Raw genomic sequence first — 23,108 nt, 5'->3', positions numbered from 1 at the left:
CAAGTATGGTCGGTAAGCAAAGGTTCAGCCTCATATTAACTGGGCTGTAGAATATTGTTTCTAGAATGAGCACGATAATCTTGAACATAGTTTTCAAGCCCTCCTCTGAACGACCACTATAAAGCACGGTCGATAACTAGAGGTTTATGTGAACAGAAGAGTCATGATAACTAGCCTGTAGAATACTCTTTCTAAAATGAGCACGATAATCTTGAACATAGTTTTCAAGCCCTCCTCCAAACGACCACTAAAAAGCACGGTCGATAACTAGAGGTTTATGTGAACAGAAGAGTCATGATAACTAGCCTGTAGAATATTGCAGTGTTTCTAGAATGAGCACGATAATCTTGAACATAGTTTTCAAGCCCTCCTCTGAACGACCACTAAAAAGCACGGTCGATAACTAGAGGTTTATGTGAACAGAAGAGTCATGATAACTAGTCTGTAGAATATTGCAGTGTTTCTAGAATGAGCACGATAATCTTGAACATAGTTTTGAAGCCCTCCTCTGAACGACCACTAAAAAGCACGGTCGATAACTAGAGGTTTATGTGAACAGAAGAGTCATGATAACTAGTCTGTAGAATACTCTTTTAGAATGAGCACGATAATGTTGAACATAGTTTTGAAGCCCTCCTCTGAACGACCACTATAAAGCACGGTCGATAACTGGGGGTTTATGTGAACAGAAGAGTCATGATAACTAGCCTGTAGAATACTCTTTTAGAATGAGCACGATAATCTTGAACATAGTTTTGAAGCCCTCCTCTGAACGACCACTAAAAAGCACGGTCGATAACTAGAGGTTTATGTGAACAGAAAAGTCATCACTGGGCTGTAGTATATTGTTTTCTAGAATGACCACGATAATCTTGCAAACTGAGTGAACAAAGTCCTATCAGCTTACCTATTGTAGCTATTAAACATATCATTCTTAATATACAGCCTAAATTGAGGTCTTAGTGATGTGATAATACAATAAGCCATATAATGTGGTTGGAGTGATACATTAGGGATTATTCTTCCTTTATATTATTGTATAAATGCACTACCTATGTGATGTTATTCACTTTAAGCTCGTTATAAAGTTCTACACACGCTATGAAAATAAACAAACAAATCTATATCACGAAGCGTCCAAAATTATACAAATATTGACAACCACCCTCGCTCTGAAGGACTTCAGAACGAGTCTTGACAATAACAAAATAATTTTCTTTCATAAATAATACATTATTCGTAAATCGAGCCAGCCAATTGGTTGAAGATATTCAGAACTACTCACATTGATACGAACTGATATGAATGTACGAGTCCATATTAAATGATAAAACCTTATCCATAAAATACGTTTCTTTCAGGGTTAGTATGCTAGTGTTAGGATTATCTGACTAATAGTCGTGTCATTTGTCGTTCAAGACCATTATTCTGCAAGTATTACGAGACATACTTAACGAATTGGTATTCTGCACATATTTTAAAAAATCGTTCTTCAGAGAGGAATAAACTTTCTCCGTCGTGGCTATTTTTTTCTTCTTTTTTTTTGTAAACACTGGTGAGAATCGATTTAAGACAAAGTCACAGAGTTTTTTAGTCTTTTACTGTTGCTGTTTTTTGTTGTTGTTGTTGCATGGTATTCAAAATGCTAGCGTGCTCTAGTCCAATGAAGTATGGGTGACATATTATAGTTTCATAGTAAGTAGTTTTTCAATGTGATGAGGTGTATTGTAATGATTGCTGTGCTGTGGTCAGGTGTGTTGTATTATAGGCGAGGTGAGGTGAGGTGAGGTGAGGTGAGGTGAGGTGAGGTGAGGTGAGGTGGTCTGTTTTGATCTGTCAATGGTACTGTCTTTCTAGTAATGGTAATAGTTTTAGTTTTAAGTTTGTATCCTTGCACTGTCCTGTGAACACCTCATTCCAATGATGTTACCACAAGTGCACGTAAAGTCGATATTATTGACGATGTTGGCGTACTATCATAATGGACTAAAATGTCTTGAAAATCATGTCTTGTTTCAAGAACCAGACTAACACGCCAAAATCTCTTCTCTCCATCAAAACTACATCGACATATAAATGGTTTCTACTCATTTCCCACACCGTTCGCAGGCGAAAAATCTCATTGATAAGAATAAAACCCCTTACTAAGCACTGGATATATTGTATGGTAAAACTGAACCGAGTGCAGTGAATATTAAGATAACCTTAGCTATAGTGTTTCAGTTTGCCAATATTCTTAAGCTATAGTCATCGATAATAAAATCGATTCGCTAATATAAAGATAGCAGAAAGTGAATCAAACAGTAATTAATGTTTTATATCGGTGCAACTAACGCGAAATCACGTAACTTTGCTCGATAAACAGCAAACAGGTGAACTTTAGTGCCAAAAGGTGAACTAAAGCATGAAAACAACATTATATTAAGAATAAATGAAAAACAAATGAGAGAAAGGCCAAACTAATCGAGGACAAATAACCTTGGTAACCACTTCGCATCGAAAGTAGCAGAGGTAAAGACCAAAATAGCAAGAAGGAGTGATACGGTTTTTCATGTTCTTACGTATTGTAGTTTCGGCTCTATAAATTGTTCAAGTCGATTTTTTGTTACCGGATCTGAACGCGATGCAAATGATAAACCCATGGATTTAGCAGTGAATTGACAGCTATAAAACATAATGGACTAATATTGCCCTGGGCTTGAAACTGTTGAATTTAACTCAGTTATCGTAGTCAATGTGCAGAAGGACGGTTCAGAGATAGTACACAAGACCGTGGGCTGCTATTTTCTACACAAGACGTTCATCGTTCGCTGTAAGCCGCGGGCTTTTCCTATAAACAAGGTATGAACATTTAACACAATCATGATTCACTAGAATAACCTAAAGAAGACAATTGATCTGGCTACGTTTCAGTGATAAAAAAATTAACGAAAACAAAAGCGCGTTTATTAACCCGAGGTGGTGCGCAGTAGCGTCAACAGTTTTTTTTGCTTTTAGCTCACAGGCGCTCGTTACCTCAATGGCGCCCGTTAATTACGCGTGGTACGAGGCGGTTTATAATTCTGTAACTTAATATTTAAAAAAACAAAAACAAGAAAAAATGGATAACATGCCCTCCTTCTCGGCAGGTGATACTTACATCGTTTTTTTTTTTAAGTTTACGAGAGGAAAAATGTAAAGAGAATTCACAGCTGAGATTTCTTTTTCACAATGTTATGTTTAGAGCACGAAGGGGTACAGCTAAAACGCTAACATTATGTTGAAAAAAGGAAATTTAAAAAAGGTTTTTTAAATGTTTTATATCGAAAAAAGTTTTTTTTGTGTGACTTAAAACTGAGTCATTCGATTCAATACAGGGTAAGACAGATCCACTCGTATAAATGTCTTAACATTTGACATGTACACCCCGTTAACAGAAACTAGTGAGGCTTATGCTATAATACTGTAAGGACCTATACCGCCATGATATTTATACAGGATACAAACTTCCTAAGAGAAAATTTGTACCATACCATACTTATAGACCCTTCAATTTGGAGGACAAGACAATGGATTCTAATTCTCATGAGGGTGAAATCCTCCTGTTTTGTTCTTTGAATGACGCTGCTCTGGGAATCGGCTACAAGGGGTCTATCCAAATAAAGTATACTGTCCATTTATGAGGAAAATTGTGTGGGTTAACTAATCTATACGAGATAAAAGTTGAATGTCATGCTAAGAAATACCATGATATTCAAACACTGGCTCACAATGAGAGAAAAAAAAATATATCGATTTCCTACAGGAATTTTGTACTCAAAAAATGAGGGTAAAAATTACAATGATATCTATAGTAGATGCAGGCTGTCATAAGGATTTATAACACGACATCTATACAGGATATAGGTTTGGTACTGATTAGTATAATGTATAACATCTATAGATAATACCCAGTAATTTTCTAAGCACCATACTCATCGTGCATAATACCAGATTTCTGCCATGATAACTTTTCAGATCGTAAGCATTGAACCCCCTCTTTAATCGGATTGAAGATAGTTCAATCTAGGACATGTTACTTCAATCTAAGACGATCAGCTGAATGTTTTCCAGGAAAAAGATTTAGGGAGGAGAACGATTACTATAACAACGTAGATCGATGAGGCTACCAGAAAAGACAAAAGCCAATAGACTTCTATAGACAAGGACTACCATTGTCTTGGCTTTTGAAACTGAGATTCAAAACAAAAAGTAAACTAATCTCAAGGAAGGGCTAACTCACCGACCGAACTTTGAAACGACATCTCGGCTGCTTTCTGCATTTCCAGGACTCGATGATTTAAGTCCTCGCACCGACCGAACCCCGTGAAACAACCTCTGGGCTAATCAATGTCAGGGCACAGCTAACTAATTACAGATCGAACCGTGAAACAACCTCTGGACTGATCAATGTCAGGGCACAGCTAAATTACAGATCGAATTCGAATTCAACTTGTTAGGTTTTGCGGATGAACGAAATCTCTCGAATCAAGGACGAGACCTAACGAATTCTACTCACATGCGATCGAATGTGAGACGAGAGGATGAGAGGCGAATCCTCTACTACCACACCAGCCTTGATTCTCTAAGAACCTAATCTAGGAATAGCTTGAAAAGGCCCTGAGAAAATGTTTTGATGGAATGAATAGAACACCCTGCAGAGAGTGAGAGGCGACTCTTCTATCGCTACACTACCCTTGATTCTCTATAAGACTGAACCCAATCTAGGAGCAACTTGAAAATACCCTGAGCAAACGTTTTGATAAAATCAGATGGAATGAATAGAACACCCTCTATAGTCATGTTTCTTATTTTGTCCCAAAAATGACATTTAATAACGAATAATGGATTTAAAGGCACTCAATCAAGTATCTATGGCCTTAGGTCATGTAAAGACACAACGCGTTTTGAACAACTATACTTAAATATAGTTTTTTTCCCCATTTGTTGTCGGCTAATGTTTGCGTTTTACAATAAAGAACGACGATACGAAAATTCTTATGTTTCAAAAACAATTTAAGGATTAATTGAAAACAATACTTAAACCTTTTTCGAAATTAACCTCTGAATATATCACGTTTTGGTTAATTACCAGAGAAAGTTTACTTTCGATTACCTGGATTTTCTTTATTTGACCAGCAAAAGTAGCAAAGTTGCCAAGTTTTTTACTTACCTAAACGAGTAACGGGTCTTGAACTTTGCTTTTATTGACTTGACTGTACAATACTTTCCTCCACTCTCCTTAGCTGGATTGAGACAGAAAAACACAAAAAAGTTAGTCTATATACATATGGTTTTCTTATCCGTAAGAGAGTAACTGATTCTTTTATCTTTGACTGGCTTTATTCCAAATAGATGGGCTTTTATAAAGCTATGGCACACGGATAACGATTCCGCGCACGTTCTCAGCCTAAAGGCAAACATTCCTTGACAGCTGTTTACATAATGTCTAGAACAATAAGATTCAAACGCGCTTGCGCAATAGACTCCAGATTTACTATCATTCTTATTTACAGTTCATTAAGGTGACTAGCTGCCTTTGGGAAAAAATAAACTTTTTCCAATAACATTTCGAAGGTTATTTAGCGGGTTTGATGCACGCGCACATCGTGGGCTCAAATCGCACGTTCAAAGGTAGGCAGTCATCTTAATTTTAAGAAAAAGGAGAGTTTTGGTTACTGAGCGCGACACAGATGGAAACAAAAGGACGGCTACAGGACGCCCAAGTACACGGTGAACAAGCTTTAAGGACCATTCAAATCTAACTATAAACTATATATAAAGTCTTATGTAGAGAATTGTTATTAGCTACTCGCTAATTCATTTGATTAAACAGCATTTCAGGCTAGGATCACGTCTTCAGTACTGAAACTTCAGAATTTTTGTCAAACGTTTTGACTATGAATCAATGAAAGCAAAAACCGCTTGTTTCTAACTTCTATCTCCGAACCACCCAACATAAATATCACAAAATCATAATTTGTTTTATCGTAGAGATATAAACTAGAGTCGAAGAATAGTTGATAAACTATGGTTGAAGTCAGGATTCATTATACTACTTGAAACTCAGTGTTTATAAATCAATCTTAACTACTTTAAATACATCTAGAATGTTGTTGTACGTGGAGACCATGATTACTATATAAAATTTGTTTCTACCGCGCCTTTTTATACAAATGCCTTTTTATACGTCTTTACATACGTTTTTGATGTAAAAGAAATATTTATTACGTGGAATTATTTCTAACACAATTTCACAATAGAAAGCCCATTGAACTGACTAAACAAAGAAAGGGGAAGCTACAAAGACTTAAGAGTAAATGTAATTACCTATAAGTACTGACTCGAAATCCTGGCTTTTGTCCTGGTATTTGTTCAGACGAAATATGGTTTTGTCCAGGAACCAAAGTCATACAGTGCTTTATTTAATGGACTTTTTGATAAACAAAAACAAGCAGTTTAATAAGACTAAAAAGTTGATTAACTGTAAGAAACATTGAAAATTATAAAATGACTATGTTTGACTCAATGAGCAGCACAACACGGCACGTGCGGGAAAATGGACGTGCGCGCGCCTAACGTCTAAAGCTGTTTTGTTTGGGCTTCGAGCAAGGGAGCACGTTAAAATTTTGATTGTGTTGGTTTATCTTCGATTTTATCGCACGTATTCTAAGATATAGCAGGCGTTCCTTGTAGTTCTTGTTTACGTGCGCGCGTTACACTTCATGGCAGGCGTTCCTTGCTTTAGTCGGGCTAGCGAAATTACTCCGAAAACCGACGAATATCTTGCGAGGAGCGGAGCGACGTGTACACTCGTCATTCCCTTCCTTACACGATCGTAAGCCATTCGGATCGGCCGAAACCAAAACACTACGAGGAACGCCTGTCACAAGATGGATTGCGTGCGCTAGATAGATCAACCAAGAACAATGACTTTCCTTACACAAACAAAATTTTAATGTGCTCCTTTGCTTCGAGTATCGAGTCAGACTTTTAATTGCGCGCGCAATTTAAATTTAAAATCGAGCACGCGCGACCATTATTGTCACGCGTATAACATCATTGTTAACAGAAAAATGCTAACAAATTCAGAAATACTTGATTAAACAAGAACGAAAATAAAGAGTATTCAAGATGGATTCTCTTCCTTGCGAGGTAATTGCTCAAGTTTTTTCTAACGTTCATCCAATCTACTCTGACTTGTTGACGCTCAGACAAGTCTGTTGGAAATGGAAAAGAATCATCGACACGACTTGTCACCTTTGGAAGCATATTCACTTGGACGATGACCGCGACTGTATTACAATGGATCGTGGTACTACCGAAAAGGATTGCAAATACACAGCAATTCTGGGCTTCTGTCTCAGAAAATACGGACGGTTCATCCAGTGCATCAGAGCTGAAGATCAACCATTTTTAAACAGCCCAGAAGTGCGCAAGCTCATTCCACGACTAGAGAACTTGCGCAAACTAGATGTACCTTGGCTAACCTGGTCAAAACAGATGGCAGAAAATTTCAAAAGTAAATCACTGAAGCACGTGACAATAGATGACTGCATGATACAAGAGCATCTATCTGCGTCTTGTCTCGAGAGACGAAGAGCAGTATCTAGAGGTTTGAAAGGATGGGATCTGAGATTCCTTTATATGTGGTTTCCGAACCTTGAACATTTAGGTTTGCATACAAGCATTTACAAGATTCGTCGTGGAAGTATAGTCTCGATTCTGGATCCCATGGTCAAGCTGAAAGAAATGAGTTTGGAGTTGACTCCCTATGCTCTTAAGCCTGGAGACGAGGAACTGAGTAATGCTACTGGGGTGCCGCCCGTTCGAGAGATTATGAACTCCAGACACTGTTCAATCCTAACGAGTCTAGAGTTGAGGTACTTAGCTTTATCATCTAAAGACTTGATGGACTTCACAAGAGGGTTAACACGGCTGAAACACCTAGTTGTGGGCTCTATAGCTTCTATGAACAACGAGGTATTCAACACAGCACTGGTCCTGGAGTCTGCGAGTTTGGAGGTTCTTTTCTTGTCATCTTTGCCAAGTTCCTGGACACAAACCATCAAGATTTCCATGCCAGATTTAGAGGTTCTGGTTATCTCTCAGTGCATTGAGCTCATTAGCTTAGAGCTTCTTACAAGTAATCTAATGACGCTGATATTGCGGGATAATTTGTCCCTTAGCAACATATCTGCCAAGTGTGAGTGCCTCACTGATTTCGAACTGTTGGAATGCTTTGAATTTGACTTGGAAAGTTTCAAAAAATTTATCAAAGAATGTTCGAACCTCATGCGCCTTGAGCTGACCGTCGAATGGAAATCGATTGAACTGACCAGTCAAGACTGTCCAAACCTGAGAAAATTCATTATCAAAGATGCTGATTTGCTTCTGAGCCGAGTGAAAATCGATTGCCCGACACTAGAAGTCTTTAAGTGTATCAGTTATTACGCACCAAGGAAGAGTTGCAGACGATATGCTAATAAAGAATGCCAGTTTGAAATCATTTGCGAGGATCTCAAGAAGTTCCACATCAGTGAAGTCTATCACACTACAGAGGTGCGTGTCCAATGTCAAACCATTGATACTTTTGATTTGATTGGACGAACACTCGTTCTCAGACCGATGGAGCTCTATATTACGGCCACGCGTAGAATCAACGTTATTTCCCTGAAAGACCTTAGTATCAAGTCAGTCAGGATTTGCTGCCCAGTGGTCAGTGATATTATATTGAACACTTGCTATATGCCCAATAGTAAGAATAATTCATGTAAGATGAAAATCAAATGTGAAGACCTCAAAGCTTTACGGGTAATCGATTGCGATCGAATCAAGAAATTCGCGTTGAAGGTCCCACATGTTGAAAAACTGTCACTTGATTCCTGCACTAGGCTGTGTGACCTACACATCGCTAAGGTTTCTAAAGTCGATCAAGTAAGGATTGTCAACTGCCCACTTTTAAACTCCACCAATGTTCTATACAAATATTAACTATCTATCTTTATTAGCCAGGAATAGAAATAAATCAGAAAGTAAACAAAAGCTAGTGGTATCGTTTCCATTTTCATATTCTCATTTATTTTTAAAAAATGACGGAATGCTTGAAAACAAATTTGTAAAGTTAGTACTCAAATTAGTCCCATATTTCATGTTTCATACTTATTTCGACTGTCCTACGATTTGTATGAATATTATCTATTTTTTAGTTATATGTTATTGCATTCTTTTCGTTTTCAAATAAAATGTTAAAATCAATGGCTTCTGCGATTATATTATTAATGTTTATGATTCTATTAGTACTTATTTTTTTAAATAAAAATTTAATTCGTTAGTATAGGAGATTGTACGATCTCGAGTACAATTCGAAATTTATAGGCACGAGTGATTTTTTGAAAGTTTTCAAAATTGGACGAGAATTTAGACGAGTTCGATTTGAGAACTTTCAAAACCTCACGAGTATCTACAAATTCCGAATTGTACGAGAAGATTGTGTGATTTTTTTGTTTATAATACACTCAAAAAATTGATCAACTTAATTGGGACTCTACAAAGTACAATTTGGGATTTAATTGTACTCCTCTTGTCTAATCAGAATCGAGTAATTTTGTTAGAGTGTATTACAATAATAATGTATATGTTATTTATAAAATGTTGTGCGGCTAGCTACACTTATATTTTACCGACCTCATTCTGCGATACCCATTAACCCGGACATCGACACCTCCATTAACAATTTCTATAATGCTTAACTCAAACAACTCAGTAATATCAAAATATGTCATCCAAAAAAAAAAGTTAATCCATATTGCCACATGCGGATTGACGTTTTAACGGCTTTGAATACATTGATGCGGTGATGACGTAACTATGAGCTAATCCTTACGTCACAAAATATTCTAATGGCGCAAGAAGAGCGTAAATGATAAGTCGATCCATATAATCACAATCTTCAGATATATTTCATATATTAAGCTTAGTTTTTCTATAATTTTTCACTATATTATTTATTTCTTTATTATTTTTTTCATGGGCTTTAACCTAGTTGGCGCTTGCTCTGTTGTTTTTATCCCTCGCTGAGATTTTATGTTTGTTTGTTATCATTGCTATTTATTAATTAGTTTTTCTTGTTAATTTTTTCGTATCATTATCATTCAGTTTTCTCAGTTGAAGTTTAATATGAAAATAAATAAAATATATCTTTCCTTATGACGTCACTACAACAATAAAAGACATCATTCTCGTCCTAGACGTGCTCGTAGAGCTACCCCCCCCCCCCCCCCCCTCTCTCTCTCTTTAAAGAAAAAATAGAATTTTTTTTTTCAAATCGAATACAATAGCACGAAGAAATCGTAATAAAAAGTACGGCGTAAAAGAGGAGGAATACATGCATTTAAATAAATGGATTTAAAAAAATTGAATAATTGAATGAGATAGGATGCAATTGGTGAATGGATGGAACTTTTATTAAGGGCCCAACTTTGTCAATTATGACACATAAATGCAATCGTTTCGTTAGAGAATCTTGATAGATAATCTAAAGATAGACCATGCCAAAGATACACATCGAGACTTTATTGGAATTGTGCTACTGCATGGGGAGTCGTAATTCTCATAATCAATAGTTGTGTGGTTTTTCGTAATACTGAGGTTATGAGATACCTATATATTCCCTCAGTCTATATCCCATCTTATGTTCTTAATAGTAATATTCAAAACTAATATTTATATCTCTCATGTCTAGACATAAGCGTTTTTTCCATATGTGTTTTTTCCATGATGGATAATTTTTTCGGCATGTGTAATTCAGACTTATTTATAATTATTAGTTTTGCTGAAAATCTATTAAAATGTTCCTGGTTAAAGTCAATATAAAGTTACTTTGACAAAGTAGCACTCGCTATGTCTGTGGGATTGCGCGCTAGCTCGAAAGGATGCGCACAAAACGAAATGAAATACTCTTATTCACTATTTATGCGAATCGTATCATTCCTCTGAGAGTTGCCATTCTTTGGGCAAATTAAAGAGAACATGTATCCTAGACAAGTTTGACATTTTGACAAGTATGCTACATTTTTGAAATAGGTTTTTCTGGACACCCCGAGGTCAAAGAAAAAATGCCAATAAAATCTGATAAAACGCTTTAAAATATCAATTCAATCTTTACCTTTTTAATTTTTTGTCCTTTTGTGTCTTTGAGCTATGAAATCTAATATCTAATCAAGTTCTGTTGATTCCTAAATAGTCTGACCAAGACGTTTGTTAAATGCTTCATACAGAACTATTTATTGCAGTGCATGAAAGAAAATACCATTTACAACGATATAGCTTCGATTATTAATTGCAAACATTGTAACTTGATATAGCTTTAGGCCTTTTAAATTCATTTTCAGTTCAAAGTCATAGTCTCAGACGATAGTTACAAATAGATCCTTCGATATTTTTTTAGCTTTTTTGCGCATTCGAACTTGAAGAGTAATAAACTGATTCACGATACTGTTGAAAAGGGTCGAAAAGAATCAAAGTGGAAAATTGTTTTTTCTTTTACATTTTAATGTTGAACATTTTTCAAGTATCAATCCTTGCCCACTCTAACTCCCTCCTCACATCTCCACTATTTCGAGCGTAAAGTTACGATTCTCTAGTGTGGATGGGTGCACGAACTTGGGAACAAGAACTGTGTATCATTATCTATATCAACGACGCTTACACTTGAACGTTACGTTGCATTATTCACATCTAACGCACTGTGCAGTTATTTGATTTTAAGGTTCTAGGTGCCAATTTCATCGATAATATCTTCTCAAGAAACTGATTTTTTATATACTTTTGGAGGACCAGATTGGGTATCTATTCTATGACTTTATGCGAAACTCGCATAGAGAACCAAGGACCTAAAAGATCATTTTCTGGACGAACTATTTGATAGTGGATGAAATTAAATTGTTTCCTTCCTCACCGGTTAGGATTTGGAGCAGTATCATATTCCTCTCCCAATCTAGTGAACAGATTTCACTGGCGTCAAAACATCCTGAAATCGTTCATGTACGAAAAGCCGTCTCTTATCATAATCATGAAGCTCTTATTAAACTGTATTTTTTAATCAGTTTTTCGATCTGACTCTACTTTGCATTAAAATGCCTCTCGAAATGAATGAAGCATGAAGCACTAAAAACACTACAAGATTCGAACAAGTCGAGATAAAGAGTGCTTTATGTTCAATTGTCAAGTGCGGTTGGAAGTACCGAAAGACTGAATCAAATTACCAAGCTGTTGCAATATTCATGAATGTGTTTCTTCAAGTATATAACGCGAAGCTTTGTTTTAGTTACATTAAATCGAAAGTAAATTTTATCTAATCCGTGTTTGCGCATGCGCACATATGGACCATTCAAAAATCATAAATTTAAGCAGAAATACTACAGCACCCTAGTGGTAAGAAATGATGATTTCCAATATTTATAGAAAGAAAACTAAAGAAAAATAGAATCTATACTGAATACAAAAAGGTTCGAACTCGCACAGGAGTTTAACTTTTTTCATTCTAAGCCCTCTTACTAAATAATCTTAGAGAATTGAGAAAAAATCAACTTGAAACAAGACTTATATTTTTTCATTTATATTTCAGGGTTCTTCAGGGGATAGTAAAATCCAACCGAGGTCTTATTTAACTGCGTAAAGATGTGGTCCATCTATAAATAAACCAAGTCGTGAAGTCCAGTACAACTGTCAACAGTCACATTCGACACGAAACAAGCTTAAAATACAGGGAAACACAAAGTACCGAACTAAATAACAAGGAATAAATCACCGAAACCACTCCATTGCTATACGAATTGGTGACCTAATATCAGTGTATGAGAAGCAGACACCTGCTATTAACTAGACATAGAATAAGGTAAGTAAATGAGGAGCGTTCGGTGCAGGAGGGCGGTTCAGATAATGCTTCTGAACCCACTTAACTGTAATTGAAACTCCTAAACGAAAGCTACGGATTCCCTGATTAGAAAAAATATAGCCGGTGCAAAAATATAGCCGGTGCAAAAATATAACCAGTGCAAAAAATATAGCCAGTGCAAAAATATAACCAGTGCAAAAATATAGCCAGTGCAAAAATATAGCCAGTGCAAAAATATAGCCAGTGCAAAAATATGGCCAGTGCAAAAATATGGCCAGTGCAAAAATATGGCCAGTGCAAAAATATGGCCAGTGCAAAAATATGGCCAGTGCAAAAATATGGCCAGTGCAAAAACATGGCCAGTGCAAAAATATAGCCAGTTTTGCGAGGATGGATTCAGAGGGTAGACTGGGTAGCTAGGCACCCCTATCATGCAGTCGTTAAAATAGGAATAAAGAATATTATAACATTAAAAAGGGAAAGTATTTACTAGCTTTCTAGGTAATATTCTTTTTGGGATCATCCTGATCGAATCATCCACTTATTTTGATATGGCCTAAACCTCACATTTCAAAACCCTTGCCAAGACCCTAGAACTATACCTACACACGGTAATGAGAAATAGAGTTAGTAGTGAGTTAGAGTTCTATGACGTGCGTTCAAGGTTAATTTAGTCCCTCCTGGAAATTCCCCATGATGCATTTTGGTCACTATGTGCCAGCTCTCCTTGTAATATGTGTTATTTATCCATGATAACTTTCTTTAAATATCAATGAAAGCTTTTTGTGTATTTTGAGACTTTTTTCATCAGTATTTCAACCTTCTATCACATCTCTCTTTGTTGGTTATGCGATCTATTCCAACTGATAACCACCATTCATTTATTCTTGTGTCTTTATCTGGACTGAATCGCAGACCTGTGACTACATCACCGGAAAACATTATATCTTATCTCTCTTGCAAAACAATAATAATAACAATAATCTTTCATAACAAGACACCGATAACGAAAAACATCAAACCGTCTTCAGAAACGCTTTTTGTAACAAAAATTTGTTTTCTTTTTATCTTCTATTTCACTTTCCTAGCCTCTCTTTTATTCAATTATTCATTCTTTCTTTTTTCTTAAACGAAAAAATAAATATTTAACGAGAATTTTTTTCTTCAGTCTAATAATATCTATATATCAAAATAGGGAAGAAACCAAGTGTTATATTTATAGAAGCTTTATAGAAATAGCATATAAATGCAATCCAAACCAAAATGGTCAAATCTCGCCAGAATCCTAGGGAGTATTACAAAAAATCTTTTTTAAATACTTTTAATCTTTGGACAAAAAAGGAAAGTGACGTATACCTGAGGTCCTTTCCAACGAAAAGTTGCTTTGATGATTGACTTCGTGTGTGGCTTTCTATACGATCAAAGTAAGTGAAAGTTCCCTTCATGTTAATTGAAAGTAAAAAAATCAAATCTCAACGACAATTATTTATTCGTTCTTATATTTGCTTTATTCATTACTTCATCTAGACATTTGGCGTTCATCCGACGTACTTAGCTAATGCAACTGAACTTGTTTCATTTCGATGATTTACTGATTGGCTAATCTAACCAAATATTTAACCAAAATAGACTCTCGGGCAAATATCGAAAAAATCCATTAAACGAGAAACAGGAATACTTTTAACTTCCTTGTGATATTCTTTATTGAAGCCTCAAAAGACTTTGAAACAATAGTCATAATTTAAACTAGTGAATTCTCACTTTCTTAATATTATTGTCTTATACTTTTGATAGTAACAATTTTTAGTCCACTAAATTTTCATGACTTTCGCCGATTTTTTTTTTTTTTTTTTTTTTCATTTCAGGATTTTTCGTGTACGATTTCACTTTTTCTCGTTTCTCTTTTCTCTTTTTCTGGCAATCTTCATAAATTTTGTATTATTCTCCTCTACAAATCGAGGTTTATAGCTTTTGTAATATTATGTTGGATTTTCATCGAGTATATTTCAAAAATCAATAATAGCAACAACAAAAAAAAAAAAAACAAAAAAAAAAAAAAAAAAAAGCCGGATAATGCGGTTCTATGAAATATTAAGAAAATAAATCGAATCTTTGCCTTGGACTATATGACAAAGCATAAAAACCTTACAAGTGACATTCAGCACCAGTTAAACAACTTTCTTTTTGCAATAAAAAATAATCGTGTATATAGTCAGTGTATACAGTTCTTGTCAAAATGCGCATGCGTAAAACTTTCGCTAATAGATACGTATTTGCTAAAAATATTTGAATTGATTTTAAGCGAATAGTCTATTTTAACTTACAACCATGTGCCGTGAAAGTAAGTGAGAGAGAAAATGTTGATTCAGAATATCAATATTTTTTTCAAATTTGAATTTTTGTGGTTGCGTTAGACCAATTGACTTGTTAACTGAAAATATATAGCCAAAACTAAGAATTAATAATTTTTCGGCCTGTTGGCTTATATCGCTTTTTTTACCAACTATATCTTCAATAAATCCCCCATTATATACAATAAATGCCCCATATTATCCGCGCTTTCTGAAATTATATTTACGGAAAAATTCTGTATTGGGAATGATAAGTTGAAAACTTCTGTTAACGTTGGTATCTTCACTTTTAGATTTCAATTCTATATTTTCGCCACTGTGATAAAAATAGTTTCGTGATGATCACGTGACCCAATACCGAGTCAATATTGTAAAGGTAGTTAATTCCCAAATAGTAATGTCATTTGTTAAATATATTGCATGGCCATTTTATTTTGGGAAAAACTAAAAATATTGGGCATATCAACCATTTCTTTTAAAACGTTTGAAGTAAAAAGAGGTTGTATAAATCATTGGAAGTTGATGTTTATAGTCGAGATAAATGTAAAAATCTATGAAGTTGGCCGCTGCTAAGAAACGAACTTGTTGTTTACAAACTATACTGAGGTCAGTACAACATATATTGCCACAATTAGAAAGTAATAAAGGTATATCAATAATATGTCATTAAGAGCCTGGCAGACTTGCATATGATATGTAGGCAATACTACCATGCAAAAGATAATATTCGGACAATATTCGAGTAGTTAGTCTATCGAGAACTGAGCAGCTAGAACACTCAAACAAGAAGGGTCAGATTTTACAAGATACTGATGGTTAATTGTGTTTGAAAAGGTAACTAACGATGTTAAAGCTTTATAGGGGCGCGTCCACTTGATCCAGATGTATTTGAAAACAGATTTTCCATTCCATTTTCAAAAACATTGTCGTCCACACTTTCAATCCATTTTCAAAAAGCTGCGTTTTCAAATGGCGTATTCAACAGATATGTGAGGACGGAAAGCCGATCCGCCAAAGGAAGAAAACCCTTTTTGAAAAGTGTCCGGATACATGGGAACGGCGTGGCCTCAATAGCTAATTGACACTTCTTTCTAAAACGAAGATCAATGTGTTTTCAGTTTTATTATTCTTTCTTCTTCTTCAATTCTGATAAATGGCCCTGTGTCTTGATATTCTTAAATATTTTGGAAAACTTAAATGATTAATTCTTAGTTAGCCTGCTTATTGTTTCCCTTTTCTACACTCAGATTAGCTTTGTTTTAAGGCGCTTTCGTAGAAGAGTTTTGAGAACATTTATCCACACCTATATGTGTTTTCATTTTAAAATATTAACCAATTTCGATGACCTTTAGCTTTCCACTAATTTGGTAGGAATTTTTTTTTAATCGTAAACGCACCGATGGAAAAAAACACTCTTCAGACACCAAGAAGACAATAGAAAATTGAGCCCTATTATTTTATTGTGAATATCGAAAACTGGCCTTTCCAATACACTTATCATCATGACCATAATAAACTTGATAATATATCTTTTCATTGTTAGTTACTGGTTGAAGGTGAGAAAATCGATGCACAAAAAAATGGTATAGGTGGGCGCGAAACTTTTTCTCGAAACGTTTTCGAAATGATAAAAACAGTCGTTATTATGACTTCAAACGCATTAAGGTTGACAAGACGGTGGTCGGAACATAAGCCCCATCCAAAACAATTAACATAAGCAGCTTTAGTTAAAATCTACGATTATATTTTCCAGTGCGCGAAAAGTTTATCTTTGCGTCTGAAGTCTGCCAAAGGCAGCCCGAATTCGCGTCTAAAAACGAAAAGGAAAAAGAAGGAATTCTTTTTGGAATGAAATTACAACAAAAAAAATCAAGCATTGATACTTTAAACAATCATTTTTCAAGGAAAACCAGGAAGTTTCACAAATGCTTTATAATCATCAGATAACTATTGCAGCTTTCTTATCGTACGAACGAAAACTAATTGAGTAGGCAATCAGATCTAGTGGCGTAATGTATACCACTCGATGATAAGATATATGATGGAGGAAATTTATATGCACTTGAATCAACTGATATTCTGTAGCTAGACAATTACACAGGAAGCCCAATTTAAGATATACAAATCCACCGCTGATCTCGATCTTCCTAGCAATGGTGTCATCCAGCTGATCTGAAATAGTGACGTAGAAATGACGTCACTGCGAAACTAAGGTGTCATGAAGCGTGCGAAAATTGGCCAACGAAAAATAATTTTAAAACTGCTCTCCATTTCAATAAGAATATAAAACTCATTGAACATTATGTCCCTATTAGCAATGTTTTTCATTTGGTATCCTGGAAATTAATTATTTCAAAAGGAAAAGTGCCACCTCTCAGTTTTGCAAATTTTATCTATTCTGATTGGCTAAAATTTGTCAGTATCAGTATAAGAGGAATACTGTATTCTAACAAGAGTAATAGTTCTTTATATTAATCTTATTCCAATCCCATTAGACACAACATATTTTAACTTTACTAGTTCTTATTATGAGAGATCCATACTTAAAATAAAATGTTAAACAAAAAGAGTGTGCATGTTTAATAAACATTTCTTGAGTAAGAGTTTTTTTCAATTAAATGTTTTTTAATGGCTAACGTCATAAAAGGCTGAACGTCCGGCACTTAACATGACTAGCCAAGGTCAAATAAGAAACACCCGTGTGCTTGTGCCGATAACGTCCTTGGAAGGAGTTATTTACATATGAAGATCGTACCCTGCAGAGTGGTCCTGGGGTGCTGGTGACCGCCTTACGATGTACATGACGTGTTTTAGGAGTGGGAGAGAAGAGAGATTTGTTGATGACCCTCCACGGTCAAGAATTGATATGCCCTAGATATACTGTGGATATACTCATGGATATACAATTCAAAACTTGTATGCATCTATATATTTGACCAACTAGTTGGATTTGACTAAAACAATTAGTCCTCTCGCCCTCATGGCCTATGAGTCAATAGCCCATTTAGGCTCTAGGAATAATTTCTAAAGATAGATTCATGATTTCCCGCTGAAACCTACTAACAGATACCCAATATATACCATGGAATCATAATATTTATATACCACACACTAAGATATATAAACCAAGCTCACGCACAAAAACTGGCTTAATTAACTGCATTTACCTTGTGAGGTTTAAAAAAAACCCAAATATTTTGAAAATATTTTCATGTATACTGAGAGGAATCAATAACAGGAGAAAATTAGAGTTACATCTTTGATACCTATGAGGTATTCCTATATATAGCGATACACTTTCGAGGTACAATTTCTTCGATTTAATTAGTCTGTTTTGAATAGGTTCATTTGCTAATGTCCCGTAGGGGGTAAGAAGTGACGATCGAGTGAGCGATAATCATGACTATTTTATTCAAGATGAAATGAGAACTCATTTGTTCATGTGTTAAGCGTCGTGCTATTGCTGAAATCGTATGGAAAAGAAATGGATTGGAAGGAAGGAGAAAGAAGTGGAAAGAGAAAAAGTATTCGAAAAAGAGAAAAAAACTGATTTTTTTTTTCTTTTTCTTTCTTTCCTTCTTTACAACAAAAAGTACTTGTCGCGTGCGTAACTATTGGCAATCAGGAGAGATTTTATCATTGATAAGAGAAACTAATTTTGTTTCTGCGTTCATGTTAAATGTTTAGTTTTCATTCATTTGACTCTTTCTAATTTATACCAGGAATATTATTACTAAGTACTTTATTTTCATTTTTTATCTATATCTTCTGTGTTTTCTTTTCCTTTCCTTTCCTTTCCTTTCCTTTCCCTTCACTTCCTTTCTTCTTTGTTCCCTTCATCCCATTCTTTCTTTCCTCTTTTTTCCTTCCCTTCTTCCTTCCATTTACCATTAGCTCCACTACACACCTCATTTACTAGTAATATCATTTCGTAGTGATAAATACTTTACTTTCATTTAAGTTTTAAAATCACCGCTTTAATTCCTTGTCTCTAAAAGTTAAAAACTTTGCAATAACACGAACAAATAACAAATAAAATGCCCTAAATTTGGAGCAAATTTAAAGAGTACAAGAAAATTTGAGCAATCTGCTAAAGATCCTATCCCACTAATCTAAATAACTAAGTGTTTTCTTTCAGTGTTTTGTTTTCTTTTGTTTTTTTTTGTTTTGTGGCTGTCCGTAACGGTCGAGAATGGCGGGACAGCGAAGGAATTTTCAAATTTCTCATATTTTGTCAGAAGACAACCTTTGGTAAGCTCTTTTAAAAAATCCAGTTTAAAACTTCGAGCGCTTTTTTATTTTGGCGAATTTTACGAAAATCTAAAACTCGACTTCCGGTTCGCTCTGGACCGGTGTGAACAGCCCAAAATATTACCCATATTTAAGAAGGCCTCACTCGTTCAAAAATACTCCTAACGATCTGATACTTTTTCAACATTTTAACTAACTATCAGACTCCAAAAGGGATAAATAATATTTTTGGGAAAATGTTTTTTTCTCGCTTTTTGGGATTTTTTTTCGATGGCATTTCAAGCAGCTACGACGCGAAGCAAATTTTAGCCTAAGTTGAATGCCCTAAATCATCACCTGGTATATATTTTATTTTCACTAATACTATATGATCTGAAAGCTTGTTTATTGTAATTCTTTTCCTGAAAGTATCAGCTTTGGAACGCAAATACGTCCTCGCGATTAATCGACTCTTCTATGTAGCATACGGCGGTCTAATTTCGGATTCAGAATCAAAGCGCCTGCTTTATAAATACTCAAAAACTTTCTTGGATCACCCAGAATGAACATCTTAATCGTAAACAACATTAGTTTGATGACTGTAAACTATACTCCAGCTATATATTATTGACTTATACTTTTGTACTGGAATATTTTAGAGAGTAAGGACTTAAGCGTACGAATTCTAAGTTAGAAAAAAAACCTTTAGACCCCATCAAACGCAGGGTTTTTTTATTTTTCTCTTTTCTTTGTTTTTGTTGAATATACTTGCTCAAAATCCTCCCAAATTTCAATTAGTTCCACGTTATTCGTAGAAAAAACAAACTCATTTTTGTACTTTCTCAAAATTAATGGAATAAGTTAGAGGACACTATGATTGAATAAACAAACTGAATTAGTTGAGAAGCGTGGCACGTGAACGTCGATCACTTGTACCTTTCTTGAATTATATGAACTAAACAAACAACCTTTATGGTTTGTATTTTTTGTCTTTATCTCTTGTCAAAATTAATAATAACTAGTGACTAAAGTGCGTGCAGTTGCTTTCGTACTATTTCATTTAAGCCCCTTTCCCGATAACGTCACACATTTGATTCGCATCAACACTGCCTACTCTGTTTTTTATAAATCGTCCTTGTTTTAAGAGAAGTCAGTGGCTAACAAACCTGTTTCCTTTCTTATTCATTCGTCTAGAATGAACTGTTTGACAGGAACAATTGTATGGTTTCTATCAATTACGGCCGCAATCGTAAACTACATTCAAGGTATTTGGTGCTTTGCTCTTTTAGGGGAACAGGAACATGTAACTCTAGAGCCTCACAGAAAATCTGCAGCATTGTTACCTAGAGAGTTTTTAAGTCTGTCATTTTTCACCATTGGAACATATATCGTATTGGTCGTAAGTGACAGGGTGCTGTAGTTGGCAGGGCCGTAACCAGGGGGAGCACAGGGTGCACGTGCACCCCCACATAAAAGCTTAAGGTCCGCCGATTTTTTTATTCGATGTGCACCCTCCCTGTAAAAGTTCTGGTTACGGCCCTGGTTGGAAAGTCGAGATAGCTGCTTCTACAGTATTGTACTGGGAAAATTATCATCTTCCTCTATTGCGTTTGGGGAGATAGCAAGGTCTTCAGGGACGGTCTGGCCGAGTACTTGAAAAGACGCAAGCCGTCGGGACCTCGAGCACGTCTCATGACCTTTTCTACAAATTCTGGGTTTAACTTTCTTCCTAAGGTTTACTCAATGTTGAGCTTGTTGACCAAGTAGGTTCTCTGTTTTTTGATAAAGCGGTCAGACTTTTTATTTTCTTTGAGAGCCCAGCCTCTTCAGCAGATAAATCCGAGGTCCTCATATTACTAGACGAGAATTTTAGGGTCGGTAGAAACCCCAACCCCCTCTTCCAAGCTTTGTATTTGACGGCCTTAGCAAGATCAAATAGCGATTGTTTCTCAAGAGATTTCGACCATCTCTCAAGAGAAAAATGCTTTTCAAGAACAGAGAATCTTCGCACTCGCACGCAGCCGCCGCCAGAGCACCATACCTTCATTTAATTAAGAATGTAGTTTACTATTGCGGCTGTAATTGATAGAAACCATACAATTGTTCCTGTCAAAATGTTAAAAAAAAGAATAAGAAAAAGAAAAAAAAAACCGGCTGCTCAGCTCGACGATTAGCTTGCCTACTGAGCAGCTATTACCTGAATCTTGGCTATAAACATTAATGTTGTAAAGCATAATTTGATATATATATATATATATATTTTTTTTTTAAATCAAACTCATAAATAATTCATGAGGAAAACACAATAGAAATCACGACCATGAAGGAGGTTTTATATCTGATATAGATTCGTCTTCATTTGCATAAACTTAAACTTGGATTTTCTTGGCCAGATTCACTTCAATTTTGAAAATTTTAGTGAAACACAAAGGAACTAACCTAGACGTTTGATAAGCAATCTACAGTATGAGTGGCCGTGTTGTATTCGATATACAATCACTCGGCTACGCCTCGTGTTTGTATATCGGATACAACACGGCCACTCATTCTGAAAAAAACGTCTGTCTGATGAGTGCGTAAGCACGAAACTCGGAGTTACAGTGAACATGTCTCGTCTTTAATCCAATCTTTACTATATATCTGTTGCTCTGCATCCCTACGCATCGAGCACTGTTTCACCAGTATAGACCACATTACATACTTTGTTATATATATATATATATATATATATACAGCCATTTGCAAAAATTATGGCCGTTTCAAATATAAATACAACTATATCGAAAGTATATCAGACAGGGCGGGATATCATTCTTGATATTTTTTTCCAGAAAGCCCTAATGATAGACAACTTGAAAAATATATAGTGGAAGATATCCCATAATACTTGATATGCTTTCGATATACTCGTATATGTATTGGAAGCGGCCATAGTTTTTGCAAATGGCTGTATATATATATATATATATATATATAAAATATGTTATTATTATTGGTAAAAAGATACTTGTTGTTCCTGTCAAACAGTTTATTCTAGGCGAATGAATAGGAAAGGAAACAGGTTTGTTAGCCACTGACTTCTCTTAATGAAACAAGGACGATTTTTGGCTTTTTCATTTAGAATCAAGTTAAATCAATCAATTCTGAAACCCCATATAAAAACAAGCAAAAACAGCAACAAAAGAGAAGGGGAAAAAAGCAGAGTAGGCAGTGTTGATGCGGATCAAATGTGTGACGTTATCGGGAAAGGGGCTTAAATGAAATAGTACGAAAGCAACTGCACGCACTTTAGTCACTAGTTATTATTAATTTTGACAAGAGATAAAGACAAAAAATACAAAACATAAAGGTTGTTTGTTTAGTTCATATAATTCAAGAAAGGTACAAGTGATCGACGTTCACGTGCCACGCTTCTCAACTAATTCAGTTTGTTTATTCAATCATAATGTCCTCTAACTTATTCCATTAATTTTGAGAAAGTACAAAAATGAGTTTGTTTTTTCTATGAATAACGTGGAACTAATTGAAATTTGGGAGGATTTTGAGCAAGTATATTCAACAAAAACAAAGAAAAGAGAAAAATAAAAAAACCCTGCGTTTGATGGGGTCTA

General features: G+C 35.3%; 3 protein-coding genes across 3 annotated transcripts in view; 2 read left to right on the top strand and 1 right to left on the bottom strand.

The window, feature by feature from the left end:
• The window catches only part of LOC116293246 (galanin receptor type 1), a 115,943-nt gene that overhangs the window by 34,325 nt on the left and 58,510 nt on the right, over positions 1-23,108 (bottom strand). Inside the window, exon 4 of the mRNA XM_031700682.2 lies at positions 5,192-5,264. The gene's annotated coding sequence lies outside the window, so the exon portion shown is untranslated. The remainder of the gene's footprint in view (positions 1-5,191; positions 5,265-23,108) is intronic.
• LOC116308886 (uncharacterized) lies at positions 7,153-9,012 on the top strand. The gene has a single exon (XM_031719437.2). The coding sequence runs from the start codon at positions 7,153-7,155 to the stop codon at positions 9,010-9,012; it is 1,860 nt and encodes a 619-aa protein (XP_031575297.1).
• LOC116294097 (5-hydroxytryptamine receptor 4) overlaps positions 12,676-23,108 on the top strand; it is a 66,697-nt gene continuing 56,264 nt past the window's right edge. The window contains exon 1 of the mRNA XM_031701809.2: positions 12,676-12,916. The gene's annotated coding sequence lies outside the window, so the exon portion shown is untranslated. The remainder of the gene's footprint in view (positions 12,917-23,108) is intronic.

Source organism: Actinia tenebrosa, unplaced genomic scaffold, assembly GCF_029948245.1.
Source record: "Actinia tenebrosa isolate PJP-AT-01 unplaced genomic scaffold, QUT_ActTen_1.0 PGA_scaffold12__29_contigs__length_12842862, whole genome shotgun sequence".
In the NCBI taxonomy this organism is placed as follows: domain Eukaryota; kingdom Metazoa; phylum Cnidaria; class Anthozoa; order Actiniaria; family Actiniidae; genus Actinia; species Actinia tenebrosa.
This window is presented reverse-complemented; position numbering and strand designations above follow the sequence as displayed.